At 40.4% G+C, this 24757-nt stretch overlaps 1 protein-coding gene across 6 annotated transcripts in view; it reads left to right on the forward strand.

Moving 5' to 3' along the window:
- Window positions 1–24757, forward strand: part of MAP7 (microtubule associated protein 7) — a 171018-nt gene that overhangs the window by 138290 nt on the left and 7971 nt on the right. For 3 of the 6 annotated variants that reach the window (XM_020898704.2, XM_020898699.2, XM_020898700.2), the window contains exons 6-15: window positions 985–1095; window positions 6407–6520; window positions 11207–11358; window positions 16635–16750; window positions 17080–17363; window positions 19660–19882; window positions 21327–21498; window positions 21725–21826; window positions 22326–22376; window positions 22465–22522. In XM_020898704.2, the coding sequence (XP_020754363.2) occupies window positions 985–1095; window positions 6407–6520; window positions 11207–11358; window positions 16635–16750; window positions 17080–17363; window positions 19660–19882; window positions 21327–21498; window positions 21725–21826; window positions 22326–22376; window positions 22465–22522 (1383 nt within the window). The remainder of the gene's footprint in view (window positions 1–984; window positions 1096–6406; window positions 6521–11206; window positions 11359–16634; window positions 16751–17079; window positions 17364–19659; window positions 19883–21326; window positions 21499–21724; window positions 21827–22325; window positions 22377–22464; window positions 22523–24757) is intronic. The other 3 variants (XM_020898701.2, XM_070461453.1, XM_070461454.1) reach the window with 3 other exon arrangements.

Here is a 24757-nt window from a genome sequence, read left to right on the forward strand (position 1 = left end):
CAAGAGTCCTTGAACTTTGGCTCATATAGGTCAGAACAAGTCCCTGCATCGTAAATAAATAAAATAATGAGGTTTTTTAGACTTTCATTATATGTAGTTGTATTCAGGGAACATGTCACTAGTGAGTGTAGTTACAGCTTGGTTCCACTGTTCAGAGAGCAAACCATCAGAGTTGATTTTTCCCTTTTATACAGATATTATTTCTCTTCTAACTTGAAGAATTACTCTAAAATTATCCAACAGCAATAAGAATGTTATTAATAAACTTAATTCTGATTATCTTTGCATGGCCGCCAGTTTTGTTAGGTAAGTTTGTGGGCTGATTCATAATGTGTCTGTAAACCACTCATCTCTGTGATCTAGGCACACAGAGGTGGTCCTTAGTAGATTTTAAAAAAAGAAATGCTCTAGGGGCCATCCTTTTCGCACCTGCAGTGTTGCTTTTTTGTTTCTGATTAAGCTGTTTTTCTATAGTGTCCTTTGTAAAATGACTTTATAAGCAAAAGTATCAGCAAATGCACAGACCCTGATGTTTTTTATTCTAGTGTTTGCATTCTGTCTCACCAGCACTATTACTGCCCCATTGTTTCTCCGTTGGGAAATTATGAAGGCACTCCCTTCTGTAGACCCGCTTTTGCCTCATGGGCTGCCTCCATCATTTTCGTTGCCCTCCACTGGTTTTCCCTTGGTCTTCTCCATTTGTTGTGTTGTAACCATATACTTGAACTTCCCTGGCTGACAAACTGGTGAACTAAATAGTTCTTTAATATTTTTATTCTATATTTTTATTTTCCTGTAAGAAAAATGAGTATTATTTCTGGCCTTTAAGTTACCTTAAAATGTCCACTTAGAAAACTGTGCTATAGTAAAGATCTAGCCATAGAGCTGAAAGCATCCAATCCTAGTTTTTCCTTCCATCAGTGAACTAGGAAATTGCAATCCTGCATGCTGGCTGTCAATTAGCATTATCTCCATTTGTTTTAGATCCAGACAGGCGGTCAGTTTCCACCATGAATCTTTCGAAACATGTTGATCCCGTCATTAGCAAGCGGCTCTCCTCTTCATCTGCAACTTTACTAAATTCTCCAGATAGAGGTACAGTCAAAAGGAAAACAAAAAAAGTGTTCTGTTATTTCCTTAATGCTTTTATTTTTTGGATGTTTGCAGCTAAGAATAAGCATCTGAAGTTGCTTTCCCTACGTTTCTTAAATAGGAAGAAAAAAACTTCAGAGTAAAAAAGCAATAAACGTCTGAGCAGCATTTTCCTTGCGACAAGAACATTTCTCATTTTAGAACTTGGCTGAATGATTGCATTTAGCAGTGATGAAAAGCGGTGCTTCTCTCAAGTTTTTAGTAGAGGAGTTTACAGCTCCAGAAATCACCCACTTATCCACCAACATGCTAATAATCTGTTATGAACATTTATTTCATTTCAATCAGATTGTCTTTGACATTTCATCTGTACTTGGGGAATTCCAGGCATTAACGTTCTAAAAAATCTTTTTAAATGATTCATGTTGGCAGATTTCATTTTGCTAACTTATTTCTCCTTTAACCAAACCTTTCTTACTGCATTTCTTGTGTGTGTGACTGGTTTTTTTGGTGTCCATTCATTTAAAGGGATATGGTCCAACTTTAAGAATATCATCATGTAGGCTTCCTAAAAATTTCAATATTCATAGTCCTCCAGTTAACATTTTATTTCAATTTTGAGTTTTATTCATCCCATGGATTTACAGTACATGAATGCTGAGTTACTTTTAAAATTAAAGTTTCATTCTACGTATTTATATATCATAGAATGAAAAATCAAACTTTTAAGATAAGCTACTTGTTTTACATAACTAAAACAATTTTAAATTTGAAAAACCAAAGAATTATTGTGCAATATAAAAACACATACTCTTTGAAAGTAACAAATTGTGGTTATTTTGAATGCTTCATTAAGAAACTGATTGGTTTTGAAGTGTTTATAGTCTTTAAAAAAGATTGTAATGTTTGCATGTTCTATATGTGTGCATGTGTATTTGTATATTTTGTATTGTATAAAAGTTATGGTGTCATTGTAATGTATAATATAATGTGTTGATGTTAGAATTAATCTCTTAAAGCAGTAAATGTTTGAACAACTTCAATTTTTGCCTTTTAACCTAAATCTTTTTTTTAACCTAGTTTGCCTAAATCATTGATATTAGATGGGCCTTTTATATGTTAGGGATAAGTATTATGAATTGAAGCTCCTTTCATAAGTAGCCTTTATTTTTAAGCCAATTCCCTTAGTGTAAAATATGCATACTATTCTTAGCAGTCTTTTCTTTGGAATTGGCCACTTAGCACTTGAATTTTATATTTTTGTGAACATGGATCTAAGACAAACCATAATCGGGATTTCACAGTAATTTTCAATAAACCTTGCTTATTGATCCCGTAGCTGAAACTGGGGCAATGTTGGGAGTGGGGGTAAACTGACCAGTATCCTATCCACACTTCTATGGAGTGACAGTACTGTGTCAGCTAGTATCTGACACATGATGGTATATGATTGGATAGTCTGAAGTAATCGGATCGTAGAACGGGGGAAAACTTGGATGGCTCGACTGGATGGCAGAGCCCCTGAGAAATGAAGAGCCTGACTTCATAACCGGCAGTTTAATCACGGAGAAGAGGGGTTAGAGCGAAGATCGCCAGCTCCCAACTCATGAGGATGCTGTGATGCATCTGCAGTTCTCTCCTTCATGGGTGTCCTTCCTTACATTAATCCTGACTCCATCCACTCTGCCTTTGGTGAGGTTAAGGGTCAGGGAAAGTTCAAGCAGTGAATAGCTGGAGCCAGGAAATTGCCCCTTCAATCATGGTACAGGTCTGTAAAACCTGATGCCAAGCTAGACTAAAAGGACAAGGAGGACAGCACTAAATTTGGGGGTTCCACTTCTCTGCCCCCTTATCAAAAGAACTGTGATCCAGTCCTGGTTTAACTGGTGAGGTCAGCCTGGAAGAAAAATCTGGTTCATCCAGAGGCTCCCATGTGGTTCAGGAAGCAATTTTTTTTTACGTTAGACAGAACAATCAGTAGCACAGTGAGAAGGCTCTGTCTTTTAATGAGAATCTTCTGCATTTGAACTTCTCTAATTTGAGAGATCTAAGTAATTTAGTTAGTATAATTTCTTTTCTCTGCTATTTGTTAAATTCAATTATGCTTTGTTATCGAAGTAGAAAGCATTCTTATCAAATTATTAGAGGCTTTTACAGTTTAGTCTTTAGAGAGTATACACCATTACTAGATTGTTTGAGCTTTCTCAGCCCTACAAGCACAGGACTTAAAGGTGATGTTAAATTGAAGCTCTGATACTATCAAAGTTGACATTCAACTGAAATGCTCTGCTGGTTATTCAAAATGCTGGAATATTTCCATACCAGTTGGTAAATATCCACTTCCTCAAGCTGTGCTTCCCCAGGCCCTCCAGAGCTAAAGGGGTTAAAGAGTGTTACCTACTAGCTCTGTGCCTTGCCCCATCAGTTTTTAAATGTTTTGATTATCACACTTGGATATAGAGTCACATAGACTGATAAAATGTGATAAAAAGGAAACCCCTGATTACTAAAGATTTCTGTAATTGCTGCAACAGAGACAATATTGCCACTGGGAATTTTTGCATTAAAAGTGTTTATTATTAAGCTTCCTTCTTCACCAGTTTCCCCTCCCCCCTCAAGGAAGACTGAGTATTTGAAAAAAATAAGAAGGAAATTGGCTACTCTTAGCTGAAAATTAGTCCATACATTTCCCCCCTACCCCCCGAATCTAGATTAGAGGACATGGTGGTGGACCTAAAGCTGAATTCTGCCCGCATGTTGTTTGGCCTGAGAATGGATTTTTGGTTGTTGCTACTGTTTTAGTTCAAACTATGCCATCATATGAAAAAAAAAAATGGAAGATATCATAGAACATTTCAGGATATAACAATATGTACCTGATTTCTACGTGGCACCCATCATTAGGAACTAAATAGTGCTTTCCTGCTTGTGGAGGAAACAGGGCGGCACAAGTATCTGTAATGTTTAGTTGCCTCCTTGGACCAGATTGTCTATTAAGGGAATTGTCAATATCTCATTTTAACTGCTTAAGGAGGATCAATACTATAGTTGTTTCGTGAGAATTAATACCTTTTCCTTCAGCAGCTTATCTCAAGATCAGGCCCTTCTAGGTTGAAAAAATTTTTAAAGTAACTCTCCTGTACTAACCTTTACTAAAAATTTATCTTATCTTCTCTCTTGCTCAGGGCATAGTTAAGAATATGGTAGAACTGGAAACATATTTCTCCTAGCAACATCTTTCATTCAGAGTTCCGAAGTTATTAAAACAAATCTCTTCGGATTTGCTTTAAACCCAAGTCAAAGAGGGTGTTTAATGATCTTCATTTGAAGCAGATTCTTTGGTTGATACCTTAAAGACGAAACAGAAATAGAGCAATTAAACTTCTTAATCGAGGAGAAAAAGCAGACATGTCTTTTCAATGATAGACCAGCTGCAGTTTTGAGTCATTTATTCTACAGAGTTTATCTAAGAAAAGGAAGGATTCACCTCTTCTTTCCTTTATCATCTACTGAAATTACAATTCTGTTGAAGATTTTAATTTAATCCTAATTACTTCCCCCACTGATTTAATTCTCTGAATGTATTCTAATTTTAGGTTAGATTATGTTCTGTTGATACACACACACACACACACACACTGCCATACTATAGCTTATAATGGCACTTATCCTATTGTGCATTCTACCAACTGTATTATAATAGTTTTTATAACATATTTTTTTTGTATGTCTTCATATCAACAGATAAGGTTTAATTTCACCATGAAGACTCTCCCCCCAAAACCCAGAAAATCTAATAAACTATTCACTAATTCTTAAATACACCAGTGCCTGATCAAAATGGCTACTATAAAGTCAGGTAATTAAGGTACTTATTGGAGGTTGGTACCTCCCTTTGAAATAGCAGATATTTTCTTTAACAACCTTTAACACTGGATGGCTTCTATTAACTAAAATTAATTTTCTGGAAGTTAGGAGTCATTTCTTTAAAATATAACATATATAAAAAATTATTATAAGAATAGTTGCTCCAGAGGCCAGAGGACTTGCACCTGCTGTTTGTGGTGTAGAACAGAATGGCCTTGTCAGGTTTAGTTTTAAAGGTTTTATAAGTGATTTGGGAGTATGTTCTAAAATATACAGTCCTCCCTTGGTATCCACAGGAGGTCAGTTCCAGGAACTGCTGCAGACACCAAGATCCTCAAGTGCTTGAGCCCCATAGTGAGCCCTCTGCATCCGTGGATACCAAGGGCCAACAGTATACTTGGTGGGAAAAATCACATATAAGTGAACCTGTGCAGTTCAAGTTCTGTTGTTTAAGGGTCAAGTCTATATGATCACTTTATTTTAGTGATACTTGTAGGATTTTGCAAGCTTCTTCCCTGATATCTTTGGAAAGTAGCTTCTGTATTTTCATAGACCATTACTGGAAGCTAATAGCATAAGCAAAGTAATTTATTTGTAATTAGCTTGCATTTCCTAACAGTGGTCTTGTGAAGCCCCAGTACAATTTGGGACTCTACTGCATTGTATCATTTTAAATATATTTTCTGGATTCTTCATACACCCACTACTAATTTCCAACATTATGGTTATATTGGATTTTGGCTTTTCTACCTTAATTTTATGTTCAGCTTTATCCTTATCCTCCATCAAAAGTTTTATGTTCTTGCCAAACCAGGGACCTGAAGGAACCTGCTTGCTGAATGGGGAAGACAAAAGTTCTATGCAGAACTTTACAGGAGTCCTCTTTCATTTTATGATATCTAATTCCGCCCCTCCCAGTTACCCACATAGCAGTTCATGGAGATGTAGCAAAATATAATGGAGACCCTTTCTATCTTTATTTACATATTTCCAGTCTCGCATTAAGCTGCCCAAGCCTGTGTTGAACTTGACATGCAGGATACTTAGGATGCCCTTTGGCTGAGGTGCATGCCTTAGTCCCACTGCCCATCCCAGTGAAGGCAGCTTGGTTCAGTGGACTCAGAGAAACATGCCAAGCCCGCTTGAAATGGTTCTTCTGTTTTGTTACCTGTTGACTCCATAGGCAGGTGGTTAGCAAAAGCCGTGTCCACAAACCTAATATAGAGCCTCACAGACTTAACACCTTGAAGGGAGCCAACCGTATGGAATAGCCGCTCCTCTGAGCAGAGTCCTTCCTGCCCCAGCTCTGCACCACCTTCCTCCCCGGACAGCCTGGTCTCTGTCGAGGTTTCTCTCCGAGGCCTGGGAAGTGAAAAGGGTCATGCCCTGCACCCGCCTCGCCCCTGGAAGAACGCTTCTAACATCTCGCTTATGTGGTGACGTTTAGCTCGCCGCCTGCAGCTCAGCCCGTGGGAGAGCAGCGTGGTTAACAGACTGCTGACGCCCACACACGCGTTCCTGGCCAGGAGTAAAAGCGCAGCTGCCTTGTCTGGAGATGCAGGTAAAACTGTCAAGGTGCACCTTCCTCAGTGAGGTAAAGTCCTCCTTTCAAAGCCCTCTCTGAGCCACCCCATTTGCATCTGATCACATCTCAGTTCTTCCCATTGCGTGCTTCTCCTCCTGGTGGGATGGCGGGGGAAATATGTCTGCTGGCGTTGGTTTCATGCCCCTGGCATTGTTCCTCTGCGCTTCCATCTTAGCATCTTATCTGGACACCAGATGCCAGGCAGACAAAGGATGTCCCTCCCTGTGATCTGGTGGCTCCAGAGGCTTCTGTCAGTTCCTAACTGTTACTAGAAAATCCTATCCCTTTCCCTTCCTTTCTGCCTTCGCATCTGAGCAGATGATCAAAGGTAGAAATAATTTAAGATTGAATACTACTTTGTGGGCTTGGGGATAATATCAAAGCACAAGCCTGTTTAAGCATAGTGTTTCATAAATGTGGCCGTGGGCTAGCCACTTATCCTCCCTGGGCCAGGCTTTTATATTTAGTAATCGAGGAATAGTACCCTTTCAAAATGCTAAGAGTTGTGGAGAAGGCTAATTACAGTGTTCTTAGTTGTAACATTACTTTGAAAATATGTAAAATGTGCCAAGTACTAGTTATTATAATTAGTTATAACTCCTCTACTTTTTTAAAATGTAAAACATGCCTGAATGAGCCAGTTAGTTTAATGAGAAGTTCGTATAGTCTACACCTAGCTGGAAAGAAACATTAGGCATTTGGCAGTGTCTCCTCACAGTGAGTTGACTTAGGTTTTCCCAAATATCCATGTGACCAGCCCTCATCTTTGGTATGTAGGAAACTGCATTGCCTCCTCATAAAGCTCCCTTTAAAAAGGCTTTGCCTTTGCAAGCCTCTTCATGTTCACTACCCTCTTTTTTTTTTTTTTTAAATAATAACTCTTGGTAGTTTTATGATGTCTTTCGTCTATAGTGCCCAGGGAGCTAGTGTCAACTTGACTTCTCACAGTACCCCTGGGAGGCAGTCAAGAAAGCAAGTAGAGGCATTCCCACCACCTTCCTGTGGAAAGCAAGAGCTTGACAATAAGTGACTTGCACCAGAGCTGCTGAGGTGGACTCGATCTTAGATGTGCTTCTACCCTTGGCACGCTTGTGATGCTGTGTGTACCATCATGCACTCAACTAGCTGGGCCACAGCGATCTGTGCTTTCTGTAAAGCAACTCTTCTGTCAGCTGTCACATTGCATCTGAGATTTTTCTGGAGGAAAAAGTACAAGATAATTTACTTTGATGCCCATTTTGTTGTACTTACATACAAGTCATGAAAGCTTTTCTTTATGTCCAGCTAATTGAAGAACCTTTGAAACTGCTTTTCAGTCATGTTTCATAGGCTCCAAATAGTCTGTCTCTTGTGCTTCTGAACCTCCACTGTGTGTTGCTTCATACTAAAGGACTGCCTCACAGCTAAAAAAAAAAAAAACAAAACTGTCTTCCTTTGCTATTTCTGTCATCACTAACTTTTGTCAATTCTTTCACTGTTCCTCTAGTCTCTGCCAACACCATTTCTTCATTTTCCACCCATTTGACTTGCCCATCTTTCCACCTTCTGACATCCTTATGCTCAATCAAGGTGCTTTTTAATCTGCTAACTGGCTCTTGTTTACAACTTTTACATCCTCCTTTTCACAAACTGATACATTTTTGTCATTTATTTTAATGTGAAGCAATGCCATACATAGCCTTTACTTGTTTGTTTTATTAATACATTCCTTAGATCATTGTTACCTATTATTGCATTGATACAGCTTATATTTAATGAACCCAAACTGGTGTTTAAAATTTTCGGTTTGAAATTATTTGTTTTAATGTCTCTCACATTTATCTTGTCAAAAACACTTTTCCCATCAACTTTTATTTTTCCAACTCCTCTCCTTGATTTTTTTTTTCTTGTCTTCCTATTTTTAATGTCATTCCTTCAGTTCACCTTATATCCAATTGCCATTGGCAAGAGGATGACCTACATCTAGAGCCAGGGTTATAATAGCAGATCAAAACAGCCACCCTCACCCCTAGGGTGTCCGGTGATTGTAAATTCCCAGAACAACTAATAAGAGCAGTTGAAAATTGGAAAGCAGTCTCATATGTTTCATTTGTGACCACTGCTTTGGGTTGATTTTTCCTTGCCCATTTTTTAAAAATACATTTAGGATACATGTGCTTATTGGAGCTCAGGATTAAGTGAATTAACATAAGCAAAAAGAAGCTTAGGATAGGACCTGCACATAGTAAGCACTTCATAAATGTTGTTATTCTACTATAATGTTCTGCCATTCTCTCTGCTGCATATCAACCATGTGAACTACTTTATCTTTTCTCTGCAGCCATTATTTCAAATAGAAAATACCAAATGAGTTAAATTAATGCATACTTGCTACCAAGAGTAGAAAGAAATACAGATATTGTGGAAGACTTGCTCAAAGACATTTCCATAAAAGAAACTTTATATTTAATAAGACTACTTTGGAATATGGAGGGCCCTCTATGGAGAAAAAAACAAATATCGCTCTTCTTTTTCCTTCAGAAAGGCAAGATCATTAGAACTATTGATTTAAAGGTTTCAGGTTTTTAAGTAGTTGCTGTTAAGAACAGCAATGAATTCCATGAAATGTAGTCTCCTTAGAATTAACCAGACAGTATTTCTTGAACAATTAAATTTGAGGATTTTTGTATAGACTACATCAGGTAGGTTTCTTCCTTTCCTTCATATTCACTCAGCACTGTAATAAAGAATGAACCAAAGACATGATGAGATCAGTTTACAGCCATGATGGTCTCAGGAAATGTTGCATAGATACCCCCTGAAATCATTACTTCCCACTAGAGGAAAAAGAAATCATATTTCTGGGCTTCATTCCGTTTTCAGTGTCAGACCCACGGCCTCAGAGAAAGGCTGTCATCTAGGGTTTCTTGCTCGTTGAGCACTTAATGACCTCTGGCTGGGGCCTGGGCTGTGTGTGCCTCTTGCTCATTAATCCAACACAAGTGCCTTGTGCTAGGATGTTCATCTTTAAAGGCATTAGATTGGATTGGAAGGGGTTTGCATTAATGAACTCTTTCCTTGTCTGGGAAGGACAAGTGCTTTGTTGTGGCACTTAAGAAAAGGATAAGTTTTCAAATCGTTTTGCCTGTGATCACAGTAAGCCAAATGACAAGAGGGTCTCCTTCACAACATAAAGGAAACTTCCTTCACCATTAAGGTCTGAAGCAGAACTTTATGTCAGTTTGCAAGTAAGACATATATCTTTTGAGGAGAACTGAGGGAATGCAAAGTGTTTCAGCTTATCCATGAAATAAGAGTTCTGTTTTCAGATGATGGGAAAAGAATGCTGTTTCCAGACGATTCACTGCCTTGACCATTCAGTGATAACCACAAGATACTGCAAGGCATTTAATGAAAGAGAACACAAGGGTGAAGATGCAATCTGATGGACTTTCTGTCTGTAGAGTAAACCAAAATAACATATTTTTAACCATAATTCTGAAATTAAGATTATTTTGAATTTGTCTTATGAACTTCTGAGTTTTGAATTTATTAACTTAATACTATTATATTCAGTTGATGTAATAGTTTCTTTAAAGAGTTGCTACAATGGCGAGGGTTGGGTAAAGTCATAACATGGTCCAGACACATAGTATTCCTTTCAGTAGTCATGTCTGTCTTATTTTCCTAGAAAACGAGATTTCTGGATGAAATATGAAAATGAACCTTGGATCATTAGTACCCATATGTCTGATACCTATGCATGTTCTGTGAATTTCTTTAACCCCATTGTTACTCAGAATCAACCACTTGATTAATGACAATGTTCCTTTGAAAGTAAGGTCAGAAAGTATGTGGTTTTCACAAAACAAAAATCTCATCTTAAGTAAAACTATAAGTTATTCATGATTATAACAGCTGTTCACGATTCAACTTTATTTTTGGCAATTCTAACATATTCATGTTCTCTTCACCGTTTTAAATGATGACATCCCATTTCCCTATACGTTCCTCTGCTTGTTATGAACCATCCAATGCCTTGGCTTTTGGGAAAAAACCCAAAAGCATGCATTTGATTTGCCTTTAAGTAGATAAAACATTTACAGAATTTTTTTTCTGGAAATTATTAGTTATTCATGTAGCAAGTCTTAACACCTCATGAGACTTGGTCATTTAACATTTTAAAAATTCAGTTGCTTTTTTCCCCCACTGGCTGCTGAATTTTACTCCCAAAATAGCTGCAATATATCTTGCTTGCCTGCTTGCTCACTTGCTGTCTTTCCACCTTTTGTTCCATCTGAAAGCTAATTAGGAAAAATCTGATTTTAAACAATCCTTATCTGAAAATTATCTGTCACTAATATAGCATTTTACCAGAACCATCTGTTTATAGGAATATAAGGCCATTGCTTTCTGTATGGCTGATGTCTGTCTCTTTGATTAAAGTATTTAAATAGCCAAATAGTTTATATATTCCTGATTTTTCACTTGGACGTGCCCTCCTTTTGGACATAGGACCGTGAGGAGAATTGAGCGTGATGGTTCTGGAGGCCTTTAGGTAATAACACTTCTCCCTACTTTTCTCTCTATCTCTGCTTTGCTTCTTGTCCTGATCCTGCTTTTGGCTTTCCTTCAACTGCTCCTCTGGCACTCTTGTGTGTAAAACAATCACCTGCACCCTAGTTATCCCCATTTGTCCTCGTTCAGCATCTTGCAGCCCCATCAACATCACGCCCTACAGAGCCGCACACTCTAGAAACCCACTGGAGCGACCAAAATTCTTTGTAACACCACCCGAGGGCTCCGCGAGAAGGAGGACTGTTCACAGCACAGCGGTGAGTAGCTCTGGGGAAGCAAGCCTGGTGAGTCCGTGCTGTCCTTGGGCAGACCGGTCACCGCCCCGAGGGGCAGCGCGGATGTCAGAGCCGGCCATGCCGACTCCATCATCACGTCCACCCCGCCAGTCTTGAGTCTGCCTGGCTGAGTGATCCTGCCCCTACACTTCGTTCCCACTTGGGGATTCTACTTCCACAGAAAATCTAAATTTGAAGGTGAAAGCCGCTCTTTGTTCAAGCATGTCTGAGTGGCTGGACTGCATCTGAGTGCTTCCAAACAAATCAGTGCAATACCAGCATACTTTATGTGTGAAAGTAAGAAAAGCTTTGAAGGAGGAGTGGGTCTGGACTGCTGCCTTTGCATTTTATTCCAACCATATCCAGAAGCTGGCTGCAGTCTAAATGCGGTTCACTAAAATGCAAGATAAAGACTTTTTGTCTGTTTAGCTAATCCGTGTCAAGGCCCAGATCTTAAAATATAGTGACAAAGTATTTTGAAAACACTAATTACCTGCTAAGTAATTCTTGAAAGGCTGTTGGGCTCTGTTTACAGAGTCACATTTTGCAAGTGAAGAATATAATTTGTACTTGTTGTTCCTGGCAGGGTGGCTGGACTAATCTCAATTTTCACCATGCTGTAAATGCAATGAGGTCACTTGTATATCTCCAGGAATATTTCTTTTTCTTTAAGCCGTGTATTATTTGGCACTTGTTGAAATATGTAGACATTGGTATTTTAGTGTTAAAGGACCCCCCAGTACCAGGAGATCTCATTGCCCCTCGCTCATGGTAGTAGAATGACCCATGAAAGGCTGGAACAATGCTTTTTTCAATCTTAACTTCCCAGAGCAGTTCAAATGTATAAAGGTGATGGACACTTAAAAGGATTTTGCTTAGACCTTTGAGGATAATTCAAGAGTTGTGAGAGGTTGATGGCTTTGCCTATAGGCAGTTTTCTTTCATGCCCCTCAAGCTTTCGGGAATCGACATTTAATTCATGATTGAGTCAAACCTCCAGCCCTTGAAGCCAGAAGTGAAACTACCTTTGAAGTCTGGGAAGTTTACCATCATTAGCATGTTGGTGCTTCAGAAAGCCTAGCTGTGGCTAAATAGCAATAGTCAAGCAGAACAGCTTTGGCCCTGAACACGGGATACTTACTGGGTAGGGAAAAGTGTTTACCAAAGGAAAAATATCTTTTTAGAGATTAAAAGGAAAATGAACACACCAGGAGGAAAGTATGAGAGCCAATCCTCCAACAGATTAAATGAGAGGGATTTGTCATCACTTGATCCACAGCCTGTGTTTTCTCACCGGTTTTCTTTTGTCTTTTCCGTGCCTCTTTCTTTCTGTATTTGATCTATCGGCTACCTTTTCATTTCTTTACAATTAAATATTTAGGCAAATACTTACTGTCAGAAAACAACTCACATAATTTATATTCCAGAGCTGCACTGCAGAAGTCAACCAAGCACTTGAAAATGTGACTAATGAGACTGACAGATCAAATTTGAAATTTATCTTTTAAACAATTTTTAATTGTGACAAAAAGCAAAATTTACCTTCTCAGCTGTTTTTAAGTGCACAGTTCAAAAGTGTTAAGTGTATTTACCTCGTTATGCAACCAATCTCCAGAGCTTTTTAAATCTTGCAAAACTGAAACTGTACCCACCAAGCAGTAACTTGCGATTTCCTTAGCCCTCAGCTTCTGGCGGGCACCGTTTTACTTTCTGCTCCTATGAATTTGATTGCCCCAGATGCCTCACATGAATGAAACCATACTGCATTTGTCTTTTGTGACTGACTGCTTGCACTTAGCACTTAAGTCTGTCCTTCCATATTGTAGCATGTGACAGGATTTCCATTCTTTTTAAGACTAGTAACAGTCCATTGTGTATGTGCATGCACACACATATGTATTGACACACCACATTTTGTTAATCTGTTCACCTGTTGATGGACATTTCAGTTGCTTCTTCCTTTTGGATATTGTGAACAGCATGGCTATGAACATGGGTATACAGATATCTCTTTGAGATCCTGCCTTCGGTTCTTTTGAATATGTACCTGATTGTTGGATATTATGGTAATTCTGTTTTTACTTTTTTAAGTAACTGCTATACTGTTTTTCATAATGACAATACCATTTATTTACATTGTAACCAACAAGGTACAAGATCTTCCACTTTTTCACATCATCAGCAATATTTGTTTTGCTTTTTAAATAGTAGCCTAAGGAGTGTGAGATGATCTCATTATGGTTTCGATTTGCATTTCTCTAATAGTCAGTGATAGTGAGCATCTTTCTATATGCTTGTTGGCCATCTGTATCTCGTCTTTGGAGAAAACTCCAATCAAGTCCCTTGCCCATATTTTTAATCTTAATTTTTAGTTTTTTAATCTTTTTAATTTTTATTGGAGTTTTTATATATTATGAATATTCCTTATCAGATGTATGATTTGCAAATATTTTCTCTCATTCTTTAAGGTCGCCTTCTTACTCTGTTGACTGTATCCTTTGATGCAGGTTTTAAGTTTGTAGTCCCATTTTTTAATTTTTTTTGTTGTTGCTGCATGTGCTTTCAGTGTCATATCTAAGAAATTATTACCAAATCCAATATTAGGACTCTCCCCACTTTTTTTTTTCTGGGAATTTTATAGTTTGAAGTCTTAGCATTTAGGTTTTCTAAGCATTTTAAGTTCATTTTTGTATATGGTATAAGGTATGTGGTGTAAGGTAAGGTTTCAACTACATTGTTTTGCATGTTGATATGTAGTTTTCCCAGCACCGTTTGCTGAATAGACTATCTTTTCCCCATTACATGGTCTTGGCACCTTTGTCAAGGCTTCTTTGACCATATACTCAAGGGTTTATTTTTGGTGGTCTATTCTGTCCCATTGGTCTGTAAGTCTGTTTTTATGCCAGTACCATATTGTTTTGATTACCATTGCTTTGTAATATGTTCTAAAACCAGAAAGTGTGACTTCCAGTTTTGTTCTTTTTTCGACTGTTTTGTCTATTCAGGGTCCCTTGAGATTCTACATGAATTTACGATAGAGTTTTCTATTCCTGCCCGCCCCCCCAAAAAATGATGTGGCCTTTTGATAGTGTATTGATTCTATAGATTGCTTTGGGTAGTAGTGATATATTAGCAATAACAAATCTTCTAGCCTATGAACATAAGAGGTTTTCCCATTTATGTTGCATCTTCTTTAATTTGTTTCAGCAGTTCCTTCTAGTTTTTACCATAGATATCTTCCATGTCCTAGGTTCAGTTTATTCCTACATATTCTTTTTTTGATGCTGTTGTAAATGGTATTGTTTTGCTAATTGTCTTTTAAATTTTATTTGGTTTATCTAAATTCAACTGACTGCTCTTGAGCACTTGAAATACATTTGTGAGACTGAAGTTAACATTAAATTTTAATTAATTTAGGTCCAAATTCAAATAGCCAAATGTGGCTAGTGGCTACCATTTTATTCAGTGTAGATGCAGAATATTACTATCATCCCAATTCTTTTGTACAGTGCTACCTTGGAATACCTGCTTATATTGTCTCTCTTGTAGGTTATTTGTATTCTAAACCTAACTCTAACTGTAAAATTAAAGTCTTTGTCCTGCTGGTAAATTGTCCATACCATTGACACAGGCAGCTTGCTGTGTGTGTTTCCACCTTAGTCTTGTGGAAAGTGTTAACAGGAAAGATTATTATACAAACCACTGGCTATTAACTCAGATCAGGATAAGAATTAGGAGCACCTTCACATGTGTGGAACTCAAATAAGTGACTGAGTCTAAGACCAACAGAAAGACATTTGGAAGACATTTGTGACTTTAACCACATTAAAATGTTTTGAGAAAGAGAAAAGCAATTCAACTACTTAACCCCAACCTCCCTTGGGAAGGGAAGCATAATTGCCACCCTATACACTTGCAAAGAGGGCTCCATATGGTGGCTACTGCTTCAGCTCCCCAAGGAATGCAGCTGTTCTCCGAGACTCTGCCTCCTGCTTTCTGGTACCAGAGATGGGGACAGAAGGCAGTCATGCAGCTGCAAGTGATACAGAGGGGGCACATGCCCTGTGAAGCTCTTTCCTGCCCCATCCTTCATTTGTTTTATTTAAAATTCTGGGGAAATGTTGAGTATTATTTGACAGTGAGCTGTTTTCCCCCACCTATAATCCAGGCCATCAGTTAGGATGCTACTAAGGAAAAGAGAAGCAGTTAGAAGAAATGCTGAAGGGAACAAGTTGGGGGCAGGGGGGCGGTGGTGGGGGCATGGAGAAGGTAGGTGATGCTTAAGCCAGGCAGGAAGGAGAGAAAAGAATGTACCCTGAAGCTAGATGATGTTCTGTCTCTTCCCTAACACCCTCAGTCTGAGTTCCTGCAAGGATCCCACTGAGTGAAGGACTGCTAGACATCCACACAGGTGTCTCCAGCAAGCATGCATTGCCCTCGCAGAACACTGTCAGCCCTGTTTCAGACACTTGGAATGAGTCTCTCTTGCTGTGTTCCTTGTTTGTTTTTTGTCTTGGCTGACTTTATCAGAACATTTCTGGGTTTCCTTTTGCCCATTTCAGCCTAGGAAAAGTGTCATTTCTCTGGCTAATTCCTAGTGTTCAGTCAGAGGAGGACTCATATTTCAGCCCACTGTCAGATTCCCATTTCATCCCTAACGAAGAAGGCCAAAAATAGCTAAATTTCCTCACCTTGAGTCTGACTTTTCCTTCAAGGGCAAGAGGGCACTAGGTAAGGATGGACTTGTTTGTATAACATTAATATAAAGAAAAAAATTAATGTCTGATGTAGCAGACCTGTAAATTAAAAAAAAAGACTGAACAGTGGTGTGTTCCAAGGTGAAAAAAAGAAAAATGCTAAAGAATTAAAAGAGACAGAGGTGTAGGGAGGATAAGTTGGAAGTGACCTTTATTTTGACATTTGTGTGGGCTAAACCAGACTATGAGAGATTTTGGTCCAGGCAGTTTTAGATGGAAAGCATAGGTGCTTTCTAAAAGTGTGTTTTTGCTTTGTTTTTTACAAATACATATCCAGATCACACTCCCAGAACCTTCTTATTAGTGTCAGATTGTGTTGATTCAATTATAAGGTTCAGTTTTAACCTAATAAAGGCCTTTTGTTGGGGCGGAATGGATATACATGGCAAAGGCTGGAAATTTTCCAAGTCATTCAGTGGATTACAGCTTCACTGTTGAATACTATGAATGTGATTGTTCCGCTTGTGGAAAAATCTAATTATTGTGTTTCTCTGAACTTAGGGCTATAAAAGAGAGAGGGAGAGAGAGAATGTACCCTTCCACCTCACATCCGGCAGCCAAAGGTCTCTGTCTCCATCTCATCCCAAAGCCAGATCATCGGCTTCCTCCCGACTTTGGTAAGTGAAATATAAGAGCCTGGCAGTGTTGTTCCATGTTGGATAACTAGTAGTGTCTGTCCTCTGAAAAGAAACTGTTCTCCCCACACTGTTTAGCCTTCTCTTAGGGAGTAACATTTTTCCTCAGAGGAAAGAAAAAAGAAACCTGGAATGAGCCTCTAAAGCAAATACTCCTGTGTTCGCCATGTAAGAGACATGTTCACACAGCTAAATACCTTCATTTCTCTTGGTGTTGGTATTCCAAGACTACTACATGGTAGAGATGTGGAGAAAGGTGGGTTCTGGCGAGCCTGTTCTCACGTTCCCTCTTCTCTCTGTCTGTTGCCCAGGCTCCCATCCAAGTCCTTTCCCCATCTGCCCGGCACCCCCAGACCAGCACCCTCCACGCCTCCTGGACCAGTCAAAGCTGCCCCTGCTCAGGTCCGGCCCCCCTCCCCCGGCAACATCCGCCCTGTCAAGAGAGAAGTCAGAGTGGAACCTGAGAGAAAAGACCCTGAGAAGGAGCCTCCGAAAGTTTCCAGTGAGCCCTCCCTTAAGGGCAGAACACCTTTGGTGAAGGTAGAAGAGGCCACAGTTGAAGAGGCGACAGCAGTCGAAGCAGAGGCTGCCCCCGGTAGGAAGCCACTGACCGGCGGGGCCCCGGCGGCTGCTTGCACCTTCTGTTTCCTGCACTGCTTTTCCTTGGCCCGTCCTCCTTCCTCTCTTCCTTTCTTCCTTCCCTCCCTTCTTTGCTCCCTTTTTGGGCACTTGGAACTTTTACCCTGAGACTAATTTGGGGATCTTTCCTTAAGTATAATTTTCTTACATATAAAGAAGGAATCATCCATCCAACAGCCTATTGTTAGAGCCACAGCATATTTGTTTCAGGTATGGTTTAGGATTCCTTTCATTGGCTGAGTCCAATAATTTGACAAAATGTGGTATTCAGAGCACCTGCATCAGAATCATTTATCTATTGCTGTGTAAAAAATTATCCCAAAGCTTTGTAGTTTATAACAACTGACAGTTACTGTATCACGCAGGGTCTTGGGAGAGGAATTTGAGAGCAGCTTGGCTGAGTTGTTAGAGGATGACTCACATACAGGGCTGTCGGCAAGTGGCCGTCCTTTCCTGACACATGGACCTCGCCATAGGGTTATCTGATGGCCACACAGTCTGTCTGCTTGCTCTGTTGGTTTTCCCCAGCTGAGTGACCTGGAGGAAACACAAGAAGCCCACAGTATCTTTCATGCCTAATCTCAGAAATCTCACATACACAGAAGTCACGATTTCCGTCACACAGTTCATTAGAAGCAGGTCACTAGCTTCAACGCACACTCAACTGGAGGGGATTAGTCTCTACCTTTTAGAAGGAGGATTTTCAAAAAAAATTATGGAAATATTTTTCAACCACATCTATAATGTTTCATACTATAGAACCCTGCCCCTACCTCAGAGCAGTTGAATCAGGATATGTTGTGGATCCATGGACTCTGATACTAAGCTCGTCTGACTCCTGTGCAGGATTGCCAGATAAAACAGTGGCAGTTATCCTGTGTGGGGGCTTCCCTGGTAGCTCAGACAGTAAAGAATCTGCCTGCAATATGGGAGACCCAGGTTCGATCCCTGGGTCAGGAAGATCCCCTAGAGACGGGAATGGCTACCCACTCCAGTATTCTTGCCTGGAGAACCTCATGGACAGAGGAGCCTTGTGGACTATAGTCCATGGGGTTGCAAAGAGTCAGACATGACTGAGCAACTAACACTTCACTTATACTTCACATCCTACATGTACGTAGTTTGAGGACCACTGGCTTATTAGCCTGTGTGACTGACAGAGGTCAGAACTTTTTCCAGAAGACCCAGTGGATCTCATCTCTACCAGACTAACCAGATGCTGTCTAGAAGTTTAAAAATCACCTGGAACTAGAAATTCAGTACATCTTGTTGAAAACTGTCTTCATCCAAAAGTTTTCTCTTTGAAACTTAATTTGAAGATAGAGGGTGAGGGCAGAGAAAGAATAGATGACTCAAGACAAATGATAATGTTGTTAAGGGAATGGGAGAGTCCAGTATCTGTTTACGTGTAAAGTGGGAGAAGAGAGAGGCCAAAAAAATGTCCTGAGGGCAAAGAAAAAACTTGTGGGAGCAGGAGAAATGTAAGTCTTGAAAGGAGGATCTGGAGTGATCAGGTGCATCTCACCATGGTGCCTGGGGTTGGGGGTTGGGAGGGTTCCCTGTGGCAACCCTTTCTCTGAATCCAGGCAAGGTCAGAGAACTGCTCTAGTCTTGCATGTTCGCATCAGGATTGGCAGTGAAGACCTGCTGTGTCTAAGGAGCACGGATACTAGCTCATTCCTTCTAGGGCCTGGAGACAATGCCGGGTGGACCGAAGGGATCTCTTTTTTTTCCCATTTATTTTTATTAGTTGGAAGGGGTCTCTTGACTGTCGTCTTCCCAGCCTGAACCTGGGCTTGTAGTAGGGACACTGGCCATGGTCATAGAAAGGCTTTAGTCCTCTCATGATAAATAGTCACTTAAGAGAAGGAATTTTTTTTTTTTGTAACGTAATGAAAGGCAAATGGGAGCTCTCATCTTCCTTTTTTTGTTAGGGTTATAACTTCCTACAGAACCTAATGTGAGGCTCTGTATTCAGTACACGTTTGATATGTGTTGTTAACTGATTTAACTGTGTAAAAATAAGACTCAGTGACAGTGTCAGCTTTGGATGTCTCACTCGCACATGCAGCTTTTTGTTACCTGTTGCCCGGTTACAGATAGAATACGGTGAAACCCTGAGAACGCTCCGTAACATTCCCGTTTCTTTGATCATGATGAATTCTAGGCCTGGGGTCTGGGGGATGCTAGTTTTTGTTTTGTTCTTTGGCTTTTGTTTCCAATTGGCTTTCTCCTTGTACCTGTTTGTACAGCTGCTCCGGCGGCAGCCGCAGCCCCAGCTCTGGCCCCAGCCTCCGCCCCAGCCCCGACACCAGCCCCGCCGTCCACTCTGACTGCCGGTGCCTCTCCGAAAACCTCTGCGGGGACCACCGACCCAGAAGAGGCCACGAGGCTGCTGGCTGAGAAGAGGCGGCTGGCCCGAGAGCAGAGAGAGAAGGAGGAGAGAGAGAAGAGGGAGAAGGAAGAGCGCGAAAGGTAACCGAGGGACACTGCTCGGGACACCCTCGCGACACCTTGGATTAAGTCTTCAGTCAGGAGTGGTAGTAGTGTTGAAGGTGAATCTAAATCAGTTGTTACAGAATTACTCTCACCTGCTGTTCCTCTGATGACTAAGCAACTTTTTAAGTCACATTTTCTTTTTATAATGACAGTACAACAAAACTGATGGAGAAAGGTTTGAAGAAAAAATCATGCATCATCTGACCAGATTTCAAAAAGTGTGTACATTTTGATTCACCCTTTCCAGTCTCTGAACAGCGTGTGGGTGTATACACATGCCTATATACAGACACACGTATTTTCATGATTGTAACCACCATAGAGATACAGTTGTACAGTCTGAGGTTTTCTTTTAATCTAACATCTCGCTCATCTCCATGTTTCCTCATTATCTTATTATTTTAAAGCTGTGTAATAGAAGTTCATGTTTTCTTCTTTCCAGATAGAATTCCTCTCATAGGGTAGCTGCTGGGAGATAAAATGCCCCATGACTGCCTGTCAGACAGTACGCCAGGGGCACTTTGCTTAGTTGGCCTCCTTCTGGAGTGAATAAGGCTAATGTTAACGTCAGGCAAGCTTATGCTCCTCGGTTCTTCTCTCGTCACACCAAAGATTTGGAGTGACGGACATTAAAGCCCTTGGCATGTCACAGCTCTCAGGTCTTGGACAGACCATGTTATAGTTCTCAGGTCTTGAACAGATTGAGTTATAGCTCTTAGACAAATCAGTGTTACAGCTCTATTTTATTTAGATAAAGCAGGAAAATCCATCTTCGAGGCATGAGGGCATGTCGACCCAAAGACACGAAGAGAAGAGCACCGCAGCTCCGGGAGGGATGGGGGGAGAGAGAGAGAGAGCCCCCGGATCTTCCTTTGTTCTATTTTCGCAGGCTTTTCCCTTCCTTGTCTTTTAGCCCTCACCATTTTGGACTCCTGTTTTCTAACTACCTAACATTAATATAATTGTTCTTCAAATAAGCAGAACTGCTTCTCAGGAAAGCATGCTGGGCCACCGTCTTGGACATGCCCTACCCTTGGTCCCAAAAGGGAGCTTACACGGTCCATCTTACCGCTTCCTGCCGCAGAACGTTACAGCTTTTATTTATTTACGGAGACTGGGAGGGGACTGTTTAATTCTTTACTAAAAAGTTAACATTATTGGATTAAACAAGTCTGAGCCTCTAAAGATAGTTACATTGCAGATCCTTAAAAACACAAGCTGCCCTCAGAATATGAGTGGTTACATTTTGCTTGGACTTCCCAGGAGGCAATAAGAGGTGGAGGAGAGTGACTGGCCTCACATGTATCCTAGTGGAGACTGTGGGAGACCTCCCAACAAACCGTCCTTGAGATAACCACAGCTCCAGCCTCGCCAAGGAACTCCCCTCACGTTTCTTTGTCTTGGTTGGTCTTTTTTCCAGACAAAAGCGAGAAGAACTGGCCCAGAAGGTAGCTGAAGAGAGGAGCCGCCGAGAGGAGGAGGCCCGCCAGCTGGAAGCTGAGCTAGCCCGGGAGCGGGAAGAGCAGCTGCGGCGGCAGGAGGAGGAGCGGGCCCGGCGCGAGCGGGAGGAGATGGAGCGCATCCGGAAACAGGTATTGGGGTCCGGCCCGGGCTGGGCAGCGGGTCGGCGGCGCAGCCCTGGCTCAGGACCGCGCGAGGGGCAGCGCAGAGGAGCGGAGCAAGGTGTCCAGCCTGTGGTGAGGACCGCCCTGACTCCTGCGCTCCATCCTAGTCCTTGCATCCTGTGCCCCGGCATTTCGGGGCAGCGGGCAAAGCCAGCTTCTCCCTACGAAGCCGACGCCGACTTCTCATTTTCAGAAGGAAGAAGAAGCTCGTGTTCGGGAAGAAGCAGAGAGGGTCCGCCAGGAGCGGGAGAAGCATTTCCAGAGAGAAGAGCAAGAGCGCCTGGAGAGGAAGAAGGTATTTGGGACACTCAATGTGTCTTGCCCATTCTAGGTTCTCTAAAATAGCTCTCAGTATTAATACTCTCCTCCAAAGAAATCGGTCTTGGTGTTTCAGTCCTCACCAAAAAGAGTCACTTCCTTCCTGTGGCCTGAGCCAGTTCCAACGCTTTTGTGTGTGCACTCTACGAAGTTGTTGGGTCCGACTCTTTGCGACCCTAAGGACCGAAAACCTCCAAGCTCCTCTGCCCACAGGATTCTCCAGGCTGGAGTGGGTACCATTTCCTCCTCCAGGGGATCTTCCCAAATCAGGGACTGAACCTGTGTCTCTTATGTCTCCTGCATTGGCAGGCAGGTTCTTTACTATTAACTTCATAACTCCAGTTAAGACAAAGACAGTATTTTCCCAAAATAGTAGACATGTTTCAATGCTCTGCATTTGCTTAGTCAGTGAAATGCACCAGGCTAGTTTTCTTCCTTTATCGGATCTGTTTGCTCAGTTCGTCCTTTTCTTGTAGCGACTTGAGGAGATTATGAAAAGAACCAGAAGAACAGAAGCTTCAGATAAGGTATTCAGATGGCCATTTTAAAAACTATTCTTAATGGCTTTTTTTTAACTTGTAATTTTAACATTAAAAAGTCTTTTTTCTTGGCTAGAAAACTGTTGATCAGAGAAATGGAGATATAACCAAGGGAACTCCCTCTGGAGAAACAGGTATGTATTTCAGTGAACTCAATTCAAATGCAGAATTTTTGAATTGACTCTAGAGGTCAAGATAAGCATTGATTTAAAAATAAATGATTTTAAAAAGCATTGATTTAAAAATAAACTCACTCATTCACAGAAGCTTAGGTGTATATCATCTAATCTACAAATAAATCCCCTTTACCTAAAAATCTCTAGCATTTCTAGCAGATTTTTTTCCACATTTGGTTATACTCTAATGGAGTGTTTGATATCTTAAGTCATTTTACATCATATACTTCTTCGATATGTATATATTTTTGTGTCCATATCTGATATATATGCCTTTATAGGTATGTATGGTGGTGGATGGTTTAGTCGCTAAGTCACATGCAACTCTTGTGACCCCATGGCCTATAACCCACCAGGCTCCTCTGTCATGGGATTTTCCAGGCAAAAATACTGGAATGGGTTGCCATTTCTTTCTCCAGTATATACACACATTAAAATTAATTTTCTTTGAATATACAGTTAAATATCACTTGGAGACCCGGACTTGATCCCTTGGTCAGAAAGATCCCCTAGAGAAGGAAATAGCAACCTACTCCAGTAGTCTCACCTGGAGAATTCCATGGACAGAGGAGCCTTGTGGGCTACAGCCCATGGGGTCACAAAGAGTCAGACACGATTATAGGACTAACACTGTCACCATCCGCTAAAGGAACCTGTATTTATATTTACTATTAAGGACATTAAACTTTTTGTACTTACAGCAGTTCTCAGAAAAGGATTTAAATGTTATTTAAGTTCTGACTTCAGAAGACAGTTAAAATTTGAAAATTGTTGAAATTTCATTAGAAAATTGTTCATAAAAAAAAGAAAATTGTTTATATGCCATAGGCTTTGGCCAGAGATGATTAATTTCTTCCTGATTTTAAATCAAATTTGATGTAAATAAAAATAAAACTTCATGATTTTATAGAAGGGTGGTTGGTCAATAGTACATTATTCAGTTTTCTTGTTTCATCATCTGCAATGTCAATATGAAGAGAAAGGACCAGAGATACCTCAGTTTCTTTTGCTGTTTTGTTTTTTTTTTTTTTTTAAGACAAATGAAATGATTTACATGAAAGAACATTCTCTATAAACTCTAGGGATTTTCAAATGTGAAATTTGGGGTTTAGGGATTTGGTTTTACTTCAGTAGAGGCTTTCCTAGGTCCTTTAGGTCATGATCCTTTCTTAATGGTGTTTTCATGCTTTCTTTATTTTTAAATATTTGTTTGGCTGCACCAGGTCTTAGTTGTATTGGCAGGATCTTTAGTTGCAGTATTTGAATTCCCAGTTGCATCGTGTGAGATCTCATTCCCTGACCAGAAATTGAACCCAGGCCCCCTGCCTTAGGAGCATGGAGTCTCCCAGTCACTGGACCACCAGGGAAGGCCCCATTCTTTTTTAAAGATGCCCTAATTATATTTGTTTGGAAAACAGCCTTAATGGTTGCCTGTTAACCCCACTGTATTTTTAACAGGTTGTCTCCAGGAATGTTGTAATAGATGCAGGCTTGAAGCAGGTGTGGCACCCAGTGAGTGATCAGAATGCGCATTTTAGGGTGTAAATTGTACCAACTCAGGATTATTTGAGGAGCTGATGCTATAGATTGTGCAGAGCCAAACAAACAGCTCCTAGTGTTTTGTTTTTTTTCCCCCCAATCTTTCTTCTTTCTGCTATTTTCCTATCAATTCTTTTGATATTGTTTTTACCTCACTTCTGGAACAAACAATGGTGAGAGGCAAAGTGAAACTTGTCAGTCATCATACCTGTGTTTATCATCACTAATAATCAGTTTGATTTAATACTGCTAGAAAGAGGCCTGAGGATTATCTAACACATGTTCCTCTCCTCCCAGTCTCTCATGTGGTTGAGGGCTAAATGGTAGGCTAGGCCAGCAGGTGAATTTGCAGACCTATCAGAAGTCTTCTCAGAAGCTATGTTACCAACTTTGCAAATTTTGACAGCTTTTAAGTTATCAATCTCTTCTTTGCTTCAGTTACTAAGTTCTGTGTACATCTGGCAGTATTTTATTCAGTTTGTACTAGGTTATGAAATAACACTTTGGAACTATTTCACTTATTCTCTGACATCAAGCTGAAACCATAAACTGCCACAAAGGTCCCTGAAACGATGACCTACATAAGTTTTATAAGACTTTATATAAACCTGGCCCAGATTTTAAAGTCACTTATCAATACTGTTGGCTTACGCT

Source organism: Odocoileus virginianus, chromosome 34 (genome assembly GCF_023699985.2).
Source record: "Odocoileus virginianus isolate 20LAN1187 ecotype Illinois chromosome 34, Ovbor_1.2, whole genome shotgun sequence".
Lineage (NCBI taxonomy): Eukaryota > Metazoa > Chordata > Mammalia > Artiodactyla > Cervidae > Odocoileus > Odocoileus virginianus.